This window comes from Oncorhynchus mykiss, chromosome 13 (genome assembly GCF_057628025.1).
Source record: "Oncorhynchus mykiss isolate SJ-2025 chromosome 13, ASM5762802v1, whole genome shotgun sequence".
Lineage (NCBI taxonomy): Eukaryota > Metazoa > Chordata > Actinopteri > Salmoniformes > Salmonidae > Oncorhynchus > Oncorhynchus mykiss.
In genome coordinates, this window is record NC_143034.1 from 59,038,084 (window position 1) to 59,056,013 (window position 17,930).

At 45.6% G+C, this 17,930-nt stretch overlaps 1 protein-coding gene across 2 annotated transcripts in view; it reads right to left on the bottom strand.

The window, feature by feature from the left end:
• Nucleotides 1–9,948: 9,948 nt before the first annotated feature.
• Nucleotides 9,949–17,930, bottom strand: part of LOC110486699 (tumor necrosis factor receptor superfamily member 16) — a 65,394-nt gene continuing 57,412 nt past the window's right edge. For both annotated transcript variants that reach the window (XM_090194447.1, XM_021558479.3), the window contains one exon: nt 9,949–13,726. In XM_090194447.1, coding sequence (XP_090050573.1) covers nt 13,680–13,726 — 47 coding nt within the window. In that variant the 3' untranslated portion in view covers nt 9,949–13,679. The remainder of the gene's footprint in view (nt 13,727–17,930) is intronic.

Sequence of the window (17,930 nt, forward strand, 5' to 3'; positions counted from 1 at the left end):
GGTTGCTGGCACCACATTTTTAAGTGGGTAAAGCTGCAGCTGTTTGTTTGTCTGTTTCTGGTTTAAAAAGTAAAAAAACAAAACATTTATCAGACAGCTTGACTGGTGAGATGAAGAAAATAAAGTGAGACTTATTCGTTCTTTTCATGTCATCTAAGGATTGTCGGTGGTGTAGATGGGGTGGGGGTGGGGTGGGGGCATGGTAGCCCCTCGGGGCAGTCTCCCATTCACTACTGTTCAAAGTGATGATTTCCCCTTGATATGGTATATTCAGCGATGAGCGGAGAGAGAAAAGGAGAAGAACTACTGCTGCCGATTGACAGGTGTGCTTTATTGTCTCAGTGTAATGGACTTGGCACAAACACATGCAGGCGATTATCATTAAAGTGACTCCCTAGCTCATTACAGTACTGTACGGGTAGAGCAGCCGGCCTCCTCTTCCTCACTGTCACAGGGACAGCCATGTAGGCAGCCTGAGTCAGAGTCAGGGAGACGTGGAGACGTGCCCTGGGTACCCAGCAGCCTCAGGCTTTCCCTTGGGGGACGTGTGTGGGATCCATAGCAACCCTGCTTTCTTCTGGCTCTCTGTCAGATATCCCCGTCTCACTGACTCAGTGACTCATTCATTCACAAACACAAGCGCACACGTATACATGGACACACACACCCTTTTACTTACGTATATAGATTGTATTCCAAACATGCAAAAAACTTGTCCCTTCATAAGCATCTGCATGCAGTCACATGCTATACACACAGGGGGCCACATACCCACCATATTACTAGGAGATGCTTGGTGTTCAGACGGCATAGAGCTAAATGCATCTGAGCCCTGCAGAGAAAAACAAACTCACCGTACATTGTTGGTGACAGCAATTGGTGGGTTTGAATGATGGGACAAAGTACAAAGAAAAGTCAACTGTTACAGTCTTTGAAACCAAGCCTCTCTTGTTTGGCCCACAGCCCTTGTTGCATTAGGAGTTTGGAAGGATAGGTAGGCTGCTTCCTCACTTTCTCACGTTCATGTAACTGATACCAACAATGCTAAGCAGAACTTGGCTTGGTCTAATGGTGGAATATAATTTTACCCCGTTCCGTTCACCTTGGTATTATCAGGAATGTCTGAGTGTTTTTGATCTGTACCGGATCAGACTCCAGACTATGGTGTTGTATGCCTTCCTGTCTGGAAAATCAGTTTGTATATGCCAGCATCTGTTTAGTGTGTGTGTGTGTGTGTGTGTGTGTGTGTGTGTGTGTGTGTGTGTGTGTGTGTGTGTGTGTGTGTGTGTGTGTGTGTGTGTGTGTGTGTGTGTGTGTGTGCGGGCGTGCATGCGCGCGTGCGTATAATAGACACTTAAATCCACTGGGACAACAGGAAGAGATAATTACAAGGAAATAAATCCTGTCTTGTCTTATCAACAAAGTAGCGATTGAAGAGAACTCCCAGAGACTCAGGTGTGTCAGAGCAGAGATGAATGCAGACAAAGTGTTGTGTCAGATCCTTTCTGCTTGTATCCCATTACTGTAAAAGCTCTGCTGACTATCAACAACCAGGTGTCTGTGTTTAGCAGCCAACCACAATGGTTTGTTAAGGCATGAGACATCAGTTCGATACTGGTATGTAAATTACAGACAAATTATCGTACTGCAGTTAAATCATCCCAATGTCTGCAGACCATGTGAAATTAGCCAGACCTAAACTCAGCCGTTGGGAAATATGATTAGTTGCTTTTCAAGGCAACTGTCACAAATAGACAGGCGGGTGGTGCTGTCATTGTGGTCAATGGTTAACACAATGGGAACGGAATCACATAATGAAGAAACAGTGACAGGGCAATTGCCTCATTTGTGTGTGTGTGTCTGTGCGTGTGTGCATACAGTGGGGGGAAAAAAGTATTTAGTCAGCCACCAATTGTGCAAGTTCTCACACTTAAAAAGACGAGAGAGGCCTGTAATTTTCATCATAGGTACACTTCAACTATGACAGACAAAATGAGGGGAAAAAAATCCAGAAAATCACATTTGTAGGATTTTTAAGGAATTTATTTGCAAATTATGGTGGAAAATAAGTATTTGGTCAATAACAAGTTTATCTCAATACTTTGTTATATACCCTTTGTTGGCACTGACAGAGGTCAAACGTTTTCTGTAAGTCTTCACAAGGTTTTCACACACTCTTGCTGGTATTTTGGCCCATTCATCCATGCAGATCTCCTCTAGAGCAGTGATGTTTTGGGCTGTTGCTGGGCAACACGGACTTTCAACTCCCTCCAAAGATTTTCTATGGTGTTAAGCTCTGGAGACTGGATTTGAGTCCCTGGCGGCGTAGTGTGTTACTGATGGTAGGCTTTGTTACTTTGGTCCCAGCTCTCTGCAGGTCATTCACTAGGTCCCCCTGTGTGGTTCTGGGATTTTTGCTCACCGTTCTTGTCATCATTTTGACCCCACGAGGTGAGATCTTGCGTGGAGCCCCAGATCGAGGGAGATTATCAGTGGTGTTGTATGTCTTCCATTTCCTAATAATTGCTCCCACAGTTGCTTACCTATTTCAGATTCAGTCTTCCCAGCCTCTACAGGTCTACAATTTTGTTTCTGGTGTCCTTTGACAGCTCTTTGGTCTTGGCCATAGTGGAGTTTGGAGTGTGACTGTTTGAGGTTGTGGACAGGTGTCTTTTATACTGATAACAAGTTCAAACAGGTGCCATTAATACAGGTAACGAGTGGAGGACAGAGGAGCCTCTTAAAGAAGAAGTTACTGTCACGACTTCTGCCGAAGTCGTTGCCTCTCCTTGTTCAGGCGATGCTCACCACCACAACCGGAATCTCCCTTGAACGCTTTTTCCCCTCCGGAACCGAAGATCCATTTATCCCTACCCACGGGATACAACGGAGATACTGCCGGCTGCCAGGGTTTCCTCCTTAAGCTGAACTTGTATCTGGCCACGGTCTCCCCAGTACCATCTGACCGTGAGAAGAGTTACGCCCTCGTCTCATGCCTCACCGGGAAAGCCCTGGAATGGGCCAGCGCTGTGTGTAGTAAGGAGGATGCGGCGTTGGACCATTTTGAGGAGTGGACCATTCCAGTTCATTCAGCCATCCATTTCACCCGTCTCTTCTAGTTTCTTTTTTGTGAAAAAGAAAGGATGGCGGTTTACGCCCGTGCATTGATTATCGAGGTCTTATTAAAATCACAGTGAAATATAGTTACTGATCAATACGGTTATTGAGTTAATGCACGGGGCACGCTTTTTCACAAAATTGGATCTCAGGAGTGCGTACAATCTGGTGCGTATTCGGAAGGGTGATGAGTGGAAGACGGCATTTAGCACCACCTCAGGTCATTATGAGTACCTTGTCATGCCATATGGGTTGATGAATGCTCCATCAGTTTTCCAATCATTTGTAGATGAGATCTTCAGGGACCTGCACGGGCAGGGTGTAGTGGTGTATATAGATGATATTCTGATATACTCCGCTACACGCGCCGAGCATGTGTCCCTGGTGCGCAGGGTGCTTGGTCGCCTGTTGGAGCATGATCTATATGTCAAGGCTGAGAAATGCTTGTTCTTCCAACAATCCATCTCCTTCCTAGGGCATCGGATTTCCACTTCAGGAGTGGAGATGGAGAGCGACCGCATTACAGCCGTGCGTAATTGGCCGACTCCAACCACGGTAAAGGAGGTGCAGCGTTTTTTAGGGTTTGCCAATTACTACCGGAGGTTTATCCGGGGTTTTGGTCAGGTGGCTGCTCCCATTACCTCACTGCTAAAGGGGGGCCCGGTGCGCTTGCAGTGGTCGGCTGAGGCGAACAGGGCTTTTGGGCACCTGAAGACTCTGTTTACCTCGGTGCCTGTGTTGGCTCATCCGGATCCCTCTTTGCCATTCATAGTGGAGGTGGACGCATCCGAAGCTGGGATAGGAGCAGTGCTCTCTCAGCGTTCGGGTACGCCACTGAAGCTTCGCCCCTGTGCTTTCTTTTCGAAGAAGCTCAGCCCGGCGGAGCGAAACTATGATGTGGGGAACCGAGAGCTGTTAGCTGTCGTAGAAGCCTTGAAGGTGTGGAGGCATTGGCTTGAGGGGGCTAAACACCCTTTTCTCATCTGGACTGACCACCGCAATCTGGAGTACATCCGGCAGGCGAAGAGACTAAATCCTCGCCAGGCAAGGTGGGCCATGTTTTTCACTCTTTCTTACAGACCAGGCTCCCAGAACGTTAAGGCAGATGCATTGTCTCGGCTGTATGACACAGAGGAGCGATCCATGGATCCCACTCCCATACTCCCAGCTTCGCGTCTGGTGGCGCCTGTAGTGTGGGAGCTGGACGCGGACATTGAGCGGGTGTCACGCGCAGAGCCCTCTCCCCCTGAGTGTCCAGCTGGTCGTCTGTACGTTCCGTCTGCTGTCCGCGACCGATTGATCTATTGGGCTCACACGTCACCCTCCTCTGGTCATCCTGGGGTAGGTTGGACGATGCGCTGTCTTGATGGGAGGTACTGGTGGCCCACTTTAGCTAAGGACGTGAGGATTTATGTTTCTTCCTGCTCGGTGGATTTTTCTTCCACCTTCACAGATCTTCCAACTTCACAGGGTTACACCACGATCCTGGTCGTTGTGGTTCGGTTTTCGAAGTCCTGTCGTCTCCTCCCTTTGCCCGGTTTCCCTACGGCCTTACAAACTGCAGAGGCCCTGTTTACACAAGTTTTCCGGCACTATGGGGTGCCTGAGGATACAGTGTCTGATCGGGGTCCCCAGTTCTCATCAAGGGTCTGGAAGGCGTTCATGGAGCGTCTAGGGATCTCGGTTAGTCTTACCTCAGGTTTTCACCCCGAGAGTAATGGGCAGGTGGAGAGAGTTAACCAGGATGTGGGTAGGTTTCTGCGGTCTTATTGCCAGGATCGGCCAGGGGAGTGGGCGAAATTCGTGCCCTGGGCAGAGATGGCTCAGAACTCGCTACGTCACTCCTCCACTAACCTTACTCCTTTTCAATGTGTATTAGGGTATCAGAGCATCTTGGCATCAGAGCCAGACCGAGGCTTCTGCGGTGGACAATTGGTTTCGGCGCGCTGAAGAAACCTGGGAGGCAGCCCACGTCCACCTTCAGCGCGCCATAAGGCGCCAGAAAATTGGCGCAGACCGTTGCCGCAGTGAGGCCCCAGTGTTCGCACCAGGGGACAGGGTCTGGCTCTCGACCCGAAACCTGCCCCTCCGCCTGCTCTGCCGGAAGCTGGGTCCGCGGTTTGTGGGGCCGTTTAAAGTCCTGAGGAGAGTGAACGAGGTATGTTATAGGTTACAACTGCCCACTAATTACCGTATTAACCCCTCGTTCCATGTGTCTCTCCTCAGGCCGGTGGTGGCTGGCCCGCTCCAGGAGGCTGAAGTGCGTGATGTTCCTCCGCCTCCTCTAGACATCGAGGGGGTCCCGGCGTACTCTGTTCGAACCTTTTTGGATTCGAGACGTCGGGCGAGGGGCCTTCAGTACCTCGTGGACTGGGAGGGTTACGGGCCGGAGGAGAGATGCTGGGTTCCGGTGGAGGACGTGTTAGATCCTTCCATGTTATCAGAATTCCACCGTCTCCATCCGGATCGCCCTGCACCTCGCCCTCCGGGTCGTCACCGAGGTCGTTGTCAGGGGGGGGGGGGGGGGGGGGGGGGTACTGTCACGACTTCTGCCGAAGTCGTTGCCTCTCCTTGTTCGGGCGGTGCTCGGCGTTCGACGTCACCGGTCTTCTAGCCATCATTGATCCATTTTTCATTTTCCATTGGTTTTGTCTTGTCTTCCCACACACCTGTTTTCAATCCCATTCATTACCTGTTGTGTATTTAACCCTTTGTTTCCCCTCATGTCTTTGTCAGAGATTGTTTATTGTCCGTGTAGTGTTTTTTGTATAGGTGTGCGACGGGTCTTCGTACGCATGTTTGTTTAGATTCATTTTTTCTTATTAGTGTTATGGAGCATGTTACTTGGACATTTATTAAAACACTCCATTTTACACTCCGTTTGACTCTCCTGTGCCTGACTTCCCTGCCACCTATACACATATCTCTGACAGTTACAGGTCTGTGAGAGCCAGAAATCTTGCTTGTTTGTAGGTGACCAAATACTTATTTTCCACCATAATATGCAAATAAATCACTTAAAAATCATACAATGTGATTTTCTGGATTTTTTTTCTAATTTTCTCTGTCATAATTGAAGTGGACCTATGATGAAAATTACAGGCCTCTCATCTTTTTAAGTGGGAGAACTTGCACAATTGGTGGCTGACTAAATACTTTTTTGCCCCACTGTATATGGCTGCATGTGTGAGTGTGTGTGGCCTCATTTCCAGACTTTTGTATGAGTGAAAGTGTTGTGGGGTGTGGTAGGGTCGGGAGGGAGGGAGGGAGTACAATTTCTGTTGCAATGCTGTAGGTTGTGAATTACTTTTAAGTGCTCAACAGTATCACTAGTACTGCGGCATTGGAAACAGATAATTGGATATAGATGAGTAAGGGTGTGTGTGAGTGGGTGGGTTGAGAGGGGAGTGGGGCAAGACACTTACAGGGTCGGGTGCTCACAGCTGGTCTCCATCCCAGGGAGGGGTATGTCTCTTTCCCTATTCTCCCTCTCCCTCTCTCATAAGGCAGAGTGTCAGACAGGGTGGTCCCTCTCCACCTGTGTGGGAGGATGGAGGAATGGAGGATGGGTGGGGCTGTTTGATTTACTCATGTGTTAATTGCTGTGGTGTTCCAGATGGTTTCCTCATGGGTGTTCTAACACCAAGTTCTAACACCAGTTTCTACTAGCCCAGAGAGTAGAGGACAGGAAACCGACATGTTGGATGATGCCCTGTAGCCTGTTCCAGCCATCTCCCCACACAGGCCACTACAGAGACCTGTAAACAAACACCTGAGAAAACCCAGTAAAACCCAGCAGCAGGAACAGAAACAGAGCGACTTGATAATGATCTCAGTACGGCAGTAGTCCTACCTACCAATCTGTGGTCTATGTTCAGAAAGGGATGAAAGACTATAGGGTGTCTCTGCAGCTGTCTTTGGGTTGACTGCGTGTGCCAACACATTCTGGGAGTGTTTTTCTGTGTATGTGAATCACTCTCCTGCCTGCCTTGTTCTAGGCCTACGCCTGTGTCGTCTTCGATCAGGCAATACGATGCCTTCGTCAATCACCTTGACCTTAATCTGAACTGCTTCCAACAGGCAAAGGCTCTGCTTACCAGAGTCTGTAGAGACAACAATGTGTGGTAAGAGTTCTGATGTCTCACAGGCTATTCAACATGGTCAGTGGATGAGATAAAGGAGACAGTACAAAGTCAGTACACCAAAAGTACACCAGTTTCTGTAACATTCAGGTTAGCAGGGGTGTATTTTCTATGGGCCTAATCATAGAATTCCATATAGAACTGCTATTAATTCAATAGGATCTCTGTAGACCTAGTCATAAAAATGTGTCATTTAACTTTTAAAATGTATTACCTTTCATTGTGGCATACAAACAACCAATCACAATGCCTTCATCTGATTGTCAAGCGATCACTTCAAAGGAATCCTTTACTAGGCTACCCACGCACATTCATCCACTCACAACATACAGTGCATTCGGAAAGTAATCAGACCCCTTGACTTTTTCCACATTCTGTTATGTTACAGCCTTATTCTGTAACATTAAATTGTTTAGTTTTTTACCTCATCAAGCCACACACAATACCCCATAATAACAAAGCAAAAGCACGTTTTTAGAAATGTTTGTACATTTAGAAATAAATAAATAACTGAAATATCAAATTTACATAAGTATTCAAACACTTAGCAGCAATTACAGCCTCAAGTCTTCTTGGGTATGACACTACAAGCATGGAACACCTGTATTTGGGGAGTTTTTTCCATTCTTCTCTGTAGATCCTCTCAAACTCTATCAGGTTGGATGGGGAGGATCGCTGCACAGCTATTTTCAGGTCTGTCCAAAGATGTTCGTTCGGGTTCAAGTCAGGGCTCTGGCTGGGCCACTCAAGGACATTAAGAGACTTGTCCAGAAGCCACTCCTGTGTTGTCTTGGCTGTGTGCTTAGAGTCGTTGTCCTGTTGGAAGGTGAACCTTCACCCCAGCCTGAGGTCCTGAATGCTCTGGAGCAGGTTTTTTTTTCTGTACTTTGCTCCATTCATCTTTTTCCTTCGATCCTGACTAGTCTCCCAGTCACTGCCGCTGAAAAACATCCCCACAGCATGATGCTGCCACCACCATGCTTCACCGTAGGGATGGTGCCAGGTTTCCTCCAGACGTAATGCTTGGCAATCAGACATTCAGGTTTTATCACACCAGAGAATCTTGTTTCTCATGGTCTGAGAGTCTTTAGGTGTATTTTGGCAAACTCCAAGCGGGCTGTCATGTGCTTTTTCCTGAGCAGTGGCTTCCGTCTGGTCACTCTACCATAGTCCTGATTGGTGGAGTGCTGCAGAGATGGTTGTCCTTCTGGAAGGTTTTCCCATCTCCACAGAGGAACTTTGTAGCTCTGTCAGAGTAGCCATCAGGTTCTTGGTCACCTCCCTGACCAAGGCCCTTTTCCTCCGATTGCTCAGTTTGGCATTTAACCCATTTTAGAATAAGGCTGTAATGTATAAAAATGTGGGAAAGGGGAAGGGGTCTGAAGACTTTCTGAATGCACTGTACATGAATTTCCAGCCTCCAAACAGTGGTGTATGGAAAGAGACTGTAACGAGTGAGTGTTTTAATAAACACATGAAACCATAAACACGTACCACAAACAACTCACCGACATGAAACCAGAGTCAATAACACCTGAGGAAAGAACCAAGAGGAGTGACAGATATAGTGAAGTTAATTAAGGAGGTGATGGAGTCCAGGTGAGTGTCATGAGGCGCAGGTGCGCGAGACGATGGTGACAGGTGTGTGGGATAATCAGCAGCCTGATGACCTAGAGCGAGCATATGTGACAGAGACATCTGTTACACAAAACACCAAACATTTGAATGAGGTTAGACTTATGAAGGTCAGTGTTTGCATATACTTTACACAGTAAGCATAATTAATGACATCATCCACATTGAATGTAATCGCCTCAATCCCATTTCTGAACGCTTTTCCCCTGATCTCCACATGCATCCATTTTATTCATGGTTGTTCTTTTTTCTCTCTTTAACGATGTTCCTTTCTTTGCAATTTCAGCTGACTCATGCTCTTGATTAATGTTCAGGTAGGAAAAAAATAAATTTCAGCATTTGATTAGCGCCTCTATTTGAATGGTCCTGGCTAATCAAATTAAACTATGTAGTGTGTCCAGCTCCCATCTGGTTTGCTGGTTTGGGATTCAACCACACATTCTGATGATTCAGCAATTCATCACACTATGTCATATCTGGTGTGTGTGTGTGTGTGTGTGAACCATATCTACCAGGCATCTCCATGTTATTGAACCTGATGATAATATAATGGAGAAATAGGCTCCAACAGTCCAATGAACCCCCACATATGGTCCTGTTTTTAACTGTGGTTTGGCTAAGGTCACATGCTCCATACTTTGTGGTTTTAACATTTTACTTGAGGCCTTTTTCAGAAATACTTTGGGGGTAATTTTAAAGGGGAACCTTTTGGGTATTTTCATACAGAAAGCCAAAACTGTCAATGAGACCAACCCACAGAGATTATTCCTGTAACTGTTGATAAAAGATCAGTTATAGATGAGGGTCGGGAGAGTTTGTACTGGGTGCTGTCCAATATTGTTGTAATCAAGGATTTCCCGGGAGAGATAGCCGACTACCCGTGTTAAACATTGGCAATTTTAGATGTTTTAAGCGAAGAAGCATATTTCAGTGTATTGTGTCCACTATATTCCTTTCCCAAGCAACAATGAATTCACAGTAGGGAATGAGAATCCATCAGCTGACTTGCTACATTATCAACATTCAGTATTGAGGACAAATGACTTGACAAAGGTGCAATTACATTTGTTTTTATTCTATCAGATAATTAATTTGTTTGCTTTTTCAATTTTATAGTGTATTTATATATTGTAACAACTCTAAGAAATTCACATTTACACAATGCATTTTACACTAATAGGTAAGTACATGTAACATTCAGCTTTTGGGGGGGGAGGGGTCTGAAATGTCTGTGGGGATTTATTATATCTTGGATATTACCATAGAGAATCACAGTGAATCCTCCTCATACATGGCATGTCTGTCCACAACCTCTGGACAAACTGAACATGTAAAAACATACTGGTCATGCTCATCACATATTGCCACTTTTGCACTGTAGGTAGAGTATATTGTGGTCTGTAAAATAGAACCACAGCAGATGGCATGTACGTAGGTGATGCTATATGGATTTCAACAACATTAGTAGTACGTTTTAACCTATGGCCTATACTTCCTGAAACCTTCATTAACACTCAAATGATGAAACAAAACACAGATCATACAACAAGTGAGAATAAAAACGGAAGAAGAAGAACAACAGAAAGTGTTCTGAACATAACTCAAACACACCTGACTCTGTACACAGGCACTTGTATAGCACAGTCTTTGAGTGTGCCTATTACATCTAATAAGTGCTAAAACAAGAAACCGTTTACAAAAAAATACTGATTTCAAAAAAGACAATAATATTCATAACAAAAACAATAGAAGAACATTGAATGTTTTGCATATTTATGTCTGTAACGTTATTCAGCTTTACATTCTTATATTATCTTCCTCCACTCTACCAGTGTCCCCTGCTGTGGAGGAACAGTACAGATTGAGTCATACTGTAGATTCTATATTGACACCTCTATTCACCTGTGAGACAGCACAGTGTTAGATTGGGCCCGTGGGGCCACCAGCCACAGTGAAAGGTTCAGTTGTTCACTAGTCGTTGATGACAGTCCCTCCTGTCAGTCAGTGGTATTATGCCAATCTGTTGGTCCACTGGGTCCTACTGCACTTCCATTGTGGAGCAACATGAATCACACTGCTGTCAATAATATTGTGTGAAACACTGTGTGTGTGAAGCCACTGGATATGTCACAAGGAGGCCCCCAGGGGGAATATAGTGTGGGTGTGTTGGTCTGTTTTCTATTCAAAAGCCTCAAAACTCACTACTATGAGAGCGTCTTCCCTACTGTATCTTTGCTACGCCAGATTATCTCTCTCTCTCTCTCTCTCTCTCTCTCTCTCTCTGTGTCTCTCTCTCTCTCACACACACACAAAAGTATCTCTGCTAATATCTCTACTTTGCTATCTACCTACATCTAAATTTAAGCATCAAACCACACCAAAGGGACCCTGAGTAATCACATGTCCCTGGGAATCAAACCTGGACTTCAAAGCAGTACAGTTACAGTAAGCGTAGCTACATTGCTAACATCTAATACCTACTGCGTGTTCAGTATGCTGCGTATGCTTCAGATCACTATTGTGATACAGTAAAATGTCACTGCTCTCTCAGACACATGAGAGGTGAGTAATGGTAATGTCACATTGTTGCCACTTTAAAAGCGTTCTGTATGTCTCTGTGCAGTACATAACAGAGGGATTCAGATGAGAGCCAGCTGACTGAGTGAAGCTAAATGAACCTGAAATCCTGAGGTAATTATACCTGCCTGTCAGGAATGTCGCCCTAATGGCCCCTGTGTTTACACCCATGCCCCTACCATACTATACCGCAGCAGACACATTAGCGCCACCGCACACTCTTTAGCACACACACATATCTGCACGTGAGTGTGTGTGTGCAAGTGCTTGTGTTTATTTCAGTGAGACGGAAGTCTCTGATGAGTGTCCCATGTCTCCACTCATTAGCAAGTACAATATAATGGATAATTAAGGGGAGTCTTGAGTATAGCCTACTATACAGTGTTTGTATATAAACTGTATACTATTTCTAGACAACTCTCGTCAGGCTACCATGGAACAGCCTCGAATACTGATACTGCAGAGCCTCTTTCTGATGATGTTACAGTTCCATTTTTGGCAGTTGGACATCACATTATGCGTCAGGTCAATGAGTCAGGAATGTTAAATAGTCCAAAAATGCTCCTCACATTGCATATCACAGCTCCTGGGGTAATGGAGCTGCACTGCTGAGGAGGCCTTGTAACTCAAACCACTAAGAGAGGCGGATGCGCCACAAACAGACATGAGAGAAACATCTAGAATCTGTTAAATTCAAAGCATGAATCATTCCAACAGAATCCTGGAGTCCATGTTGGATGGAGAAAAGGAGTCAAGTGTGTCAGAAAACAGAGGAGGGATGGTGTATCATGTTGTGGTGACAGAATGATGGAATGATCCACAGCCAATGAGAATAGGAGAGCAGTAATCAGAGAAACAGTATAACAACAACACAAATGTGTCCGTCCCTGTACACCTTAGGAATGTCTGTGTCTGTGGTAAAGAAAAAGGATAGGATATTTTGGAATGGGCGACTAATGCTGCATTTAGACGAGGGACGCAGAAACCATCATACAAGAAGAAAGCAAGCCAGCACGACGGTATGGTTGCTGTGGTGATTTTGGTAAACAAACAGTGCAAATCAACATCCGGTAGAAAAGAACGCTACGACAGACAACAAAAGTTTTTATATTTTAACTCTGGTGGCATGTCCCGTCTACTGTGACCTCAACGGCATTTACCGTCGTGCTCTCATTGAAAACAATGACATCCGGACGCCGTCTACCTCGTACAATCTAAACGCAGCGTAACTGTACCCCCACTGAGTTGTGTTGAATAGATAACAGTTGGATACTATCAGACAGGTTCACATGGAGGATTACAACAAGCTGCTACTGCTGAGGTCTGAGAAGACAGTCTGGAGGTGTGACGGAGTCACTGAGAGACTACTGCAAGACTTGCCCCGAGAACACACTAGGATAGGATAGGTACAGATGGAGGGATGGAAAGAGGGACAGATAGTTACACGCTGAGAGAGAGAGAGTACAGACAAGGGGAGAGAGGGGAAAGAGAGTTTATCTACCTCTGAGGCACAAACATTTGATAATGTGAGTGAGTAGGGGGGAATTGGGGGGTGGATGAATAATAATTTTAGCAAATGGTCAAAGGAAGTTGGCAGTGAACTTATTGGGACACAGGATGAAACTCCTTCATGGGATAACATACTAACACACTTTTCATAATGATTGGTCAACACCAGCTGACAGAAAAGACCAGGATATCTAACGCAGTGATGCTTCTTGGATTATGGGTGGTAGTGATATTGCAACTTTAGTGACTTGAGGCAGACAATTGGTGTTAGGGTTGGTGTTAGGGTTGGTGTTAGGGTTTGGGTTTGGGTTGGTGTTAGGGTTGGTGTTTGGCGTTGGTATTTGGCGTTGGTGTTAGGGTTGGTGTTTGGCGTTGGTGTTAGGGTTGGTACTGGCGGAGAGGTTTAGTGTTCAAAGACACACTGGCAGAGTTGGGTTCTGTGTAGAGATACTGAGTCAGCCTCTGATGCTCCAGTCTGTCCAATAAGGGTCCATACTGGGACAAGAGGCCAGTCAGAAACCAGTGGCCACACTCGGTGAAAAGGGACGATAATGTCGTCAACTTCCTTGTTGTATCCAAGAAGCCCACTCAGTCTGTACTCTTATACTGTATGTCCATTCCCACATCAAGGTTTCCATGGCAACCCCACTTCCCCCTCTCCTCCTTTTCCTCCTTCCTGTCAGCGGCTTCTCCTCTTCCTCAGACCTGGGGGGGAGGTGAGTCAGGTCCCCCATCCACCCTCACCACTGAGAGAGAGAGAGAGAAACATGTTAAAAACATATATGATCAGTGGTGAAACATGCAGATGTTCTCTGGTCGTATGAAGTAACACAGTATCAGTGGTCAACGGTCTATGACGCTGTGTCCACTCTGACACACTTTGCCCTGTAGGGGGCCTTGTGAGGTCACAAACTCATCAACCCCTCCAACTGTTTCACTGAACTCATTACTACAGGGAGTGAGGGAGAGGGACAAATGTCCCCTTTTCCCATAAGCCCTCAACCTGTTGTCAATTGAGGGGTGCCATGGAAACGCTTCCGGAATACAGAGGCGTTTTTTAGAGGAGCTCTGAGCTCACTGGTTGTTTTCTTGTCTTGATCAATGCACCCCTGTGCCAGCCAGAAGAGAGCCAGAATTCTAAAGGTTCACAAGAAGGGCTTTTTTGTATCAACCACGCTATGACATCATCAGGCCTGTTTAAGTGTATGTGGTGCACACAGAGGCGGAGCTTCTGCTACAGTTGATCTTCTCTCATTCTACACACATTCCATTTTTTTTCTGAAATCCTCTCTTTTTCCTCTGGCTCTCCTTTAGCTCTCGTTATTCATGTTGATTCTCTCCAGAGCACGTCATGCAGTCTGTGACTTGTTCTCCTTCCTGTTCAGACAGCCATCCTGCAGGCATGACAGACACTGCAGACAGACACTGAGCAGTCTTGCTGAATCATTCTGTCTTTTCATGATAGCAGCAAAATACTTGTGTTCCTCTTCAGGATCTCCACTTTGAATGGTTCATGCAGCCCTCCGTAGACTGCAAATGTTAACCTACTGAGTCAGTTGGAGGCTTCCTTGATAAATATTGTTGACACAGAAAATGTAATGGTTGCTTTAAATGGGAACCACTGTTTCACCCATTCCATTTCTAAGCTATTGACCAGTCTTTATCAGATTAAATTCTACTGGGCATGTTCAGAATAGTCGATCTAACAGTCGATCTTCCATTAGCATGTTCAGCCGATGCTGATTTGATTTCAGGCCACTCTGAAGCTTTAAAGATAGCTGATTAAGACTGAGATTGAGATCGGTAGTGAATAGGCAATCAACTGCTCTCCTCTTAATGGCAATAATGGAATACAGGAGACATGCTGATTACATTCTGATGCCCCAGGGTCGTTTGACCAGCCCTAACCAGACCCCACATACACTACCTGTCAATCAGCCGACAATTACATGTACGTCATTGCCTCTGGCACCTTGAGGCGTTTCACATTCCTCCTCACATTCGATGACCCTCTCTGTGATGGGATTTTGCTTAAACAGGGACTGTGATTTGTGGTTGTCTTACCTACCTTAATTGAATGCACTGACTGTAAGTCTGTCTGGATAAGAGCATCGGCTAAATTACCAAAGTGTACATGCAAAATGTAAATATGACCTGGCCCTAGCTTCTCTGTCTGATTGTCACACTGTACCCCTCCCACCACTGACATTCCTCTTTCTTTTAGAACTGAGTCAATACAGACTCAAGTTATTCTATTTTACTCAATACAGAGGTCCTCACTGCAATATGTTACATTTATTCATGATTAATACTAATAATGGATTAGCATTTATATAGCTCTTCATTTAGTCTCAAAATGCTTTGGACAACGCAATACGTCAGTATTTGTCCTGCTCTAAAGCTCTTGCTGTCTACCTCATCCACATCCCAGGGCTGCCTCCTCAACAGAAAGGGCTTTACTCCCTACTACACCAGATTTCTACTGCACGAACTACTCTCCTACCCCACTAGCTACTCTCCTACTCTACTAGCTACTCTTCTACTACACTAGCTACTCTTCTTCCCCACTAGCTACTCTCCTACCCCACCAACTACTATCCTACCCATCTAGCTACTCTTCTATCCTACTAGCTACTCTCCTACCCCACTAGTTACTCTCCTACTACACTAGCTACTCTCCTACCCTACTAGCTACTCTACCAATGCACTAGCTACTCTCCTAACCATCTAGCTACTATTCTACCCTACTAGCTACTCTCCCACCCCACCAGCTACTCTCCTACTCTACTAGATACTCTCCTACCCCACTAGCTACACTCCTACCCCACTAGCTACTCTCTTATCCCACTTGCTAGCTACTCTCCTACCCCACTAGCTAGCTACTCTCCTACCCTACTAGCTAGCTACTCTCATACCCCACTAGCTACTCTCCCAATGCACTAGCTACTCTCCTAACCATATAGCTACTCTTCTACCCTACTAGCTACTCTTCTACCCTACTAGCTACTCTCCTACCCCACTAGCTACTCTCCTACCCTACCAGATACTCATCTACCCCACTAGCTACTCTCCTACCCCACTAGCTACTCTCCTACCCATATAGCTACAATTTTACCTTACTAGCTACTCTCATACTGCACTAGCTACTCTCCTACCCCTAATAGCTACTTTCCTACTACACTAGCTACTCTACTACTACACTAGAGTTGTACTACACTAGCTTTAGCCCACTGCCCCTCTAACCTGGGATGAGCAGACTTTGATTGACAGTTTCCGTGACTACCGTTCAGGTAGAGAATGTGATCAGACTAAGGACAGAGGCACGATGATGAGAGAGATGAGTGAGAGGTTTGAGTCTCATTTAAATTTTAAACATCCCTCTGCCCCTTGAGGAAGGAATACTCCAGTGTAAAGGGGAAGGGGCCTCAGAGGTAAAAGACAGATTGCTATTTAAAAGATCACCAGATTGCACTGGAGAGTAGAGAAGACTTATTATAGATGTCTGTAAGTCTTTTGGGAGTTCTTACCCCAAGGCAGGGACGCGGGGAGTCCTTTTGAGCTTGTCAATCAAAGCACAGGGTATCTTTTATAGATTTTCATATTTCACTTGAAATCTTAATTGACTTGTTTTGACTGGGTATGACACCGTCTACAAAGACTGCTGTGGGCTTTCAGTCATACTGTATGTGTAAAATATGGTTCATTTGAAAAGGGAAATCCATATGATTTTATGGATTTATTGTACATATTCTCACCCCCTTGGGTGTTTTATATTTTAACAAGTCCCCATTTACTAGTGGAGTAGCGCCCAGCCCACAGCATGCTGTGTGCAGTACTGTATTTTAATGGCTTCTGCGCCAGAAGACAGTGCTGACGCTAATTAGCAGACATTAAACACTGTTGCTGGATCAGATTTAAACAGGCAGAGGGATCGGGCCTGGCCTCCATCACACAACACCTGCTAATGAGCCAATCACACAAAGAGACAAGGGTTAAAGGGGCGGGCATCTACTCAATGACCCAATCACATGCTAATCCCCAGGAAAAGATGCCCCCTTTTCTCCATTATACTGAGGCTTTGCATTTCTGAGTGGGGGGAAATGAATAGAATTCCCACAACACAAAACAAAACAATAGCAGCATTTCCCAGGCTTCCCAGACATCACATGGGTATGGGTATGCATTTAGGTTGTGGGTAAGATCCAAAACAGCAGAGGTCCAGGGTCAGATCAGGTGATGGTGCATAAGTTAACTCACGATTCACGAACATAACTTTATAATTGTCTTCTGAACTACCTCATTACTACTTCATAACTTCTTCAGTTATGCATTCATGATTGCATAGAGAGAGATGCTGAGTCACTGGATGTGTGGGGCCCCTTAGGCTCTGGCTCAGCACTTAGGAGGTTGGAAAAACAAACTCTTCACTATGTAGTTGGTCTCCTCTCTTCCTTTTGACGACAAAGCTCTCTATATCACTCCTCTGAGTGGATAGAAACTGTGCCACGCCACTGAGACTCCAGAGAGAGAGAGAGAGATAAAGAAAAGGGGAGATAGAAAGGGAGGGAGAAGGAGTAGATATGTAGAGAGACACAGAAAGAGAGAGATAAGTTGAAAGAGCTAAAGAGATGGAGAGAGGAGTAAGTAGAGCATGGTTCTCCTCAGTATAAGAGGACTGACTGTGTCTCTGCCATGGATTTTTAAATGAAAGGAAGATAGGTTGCTCCAGGCTCTATAGAGAGACCACTTCACATTCCTGAAGCTCTTGCTTTTGTTTTCACTTGTTCCGTTTAAAAAGTTGCTCTTCTCCTTCACGACCATTCATCATGTATTTCCCACAAGGCAGTGGTGCTGTCTCCCACCGAATACTGGACCACCCTGTCCACTCTCTCTCTCTCTCTCTCTCTCTCTCTCTCTCTCTCTCTCTCTGTCTCTGTCTCTGTCTCTGTC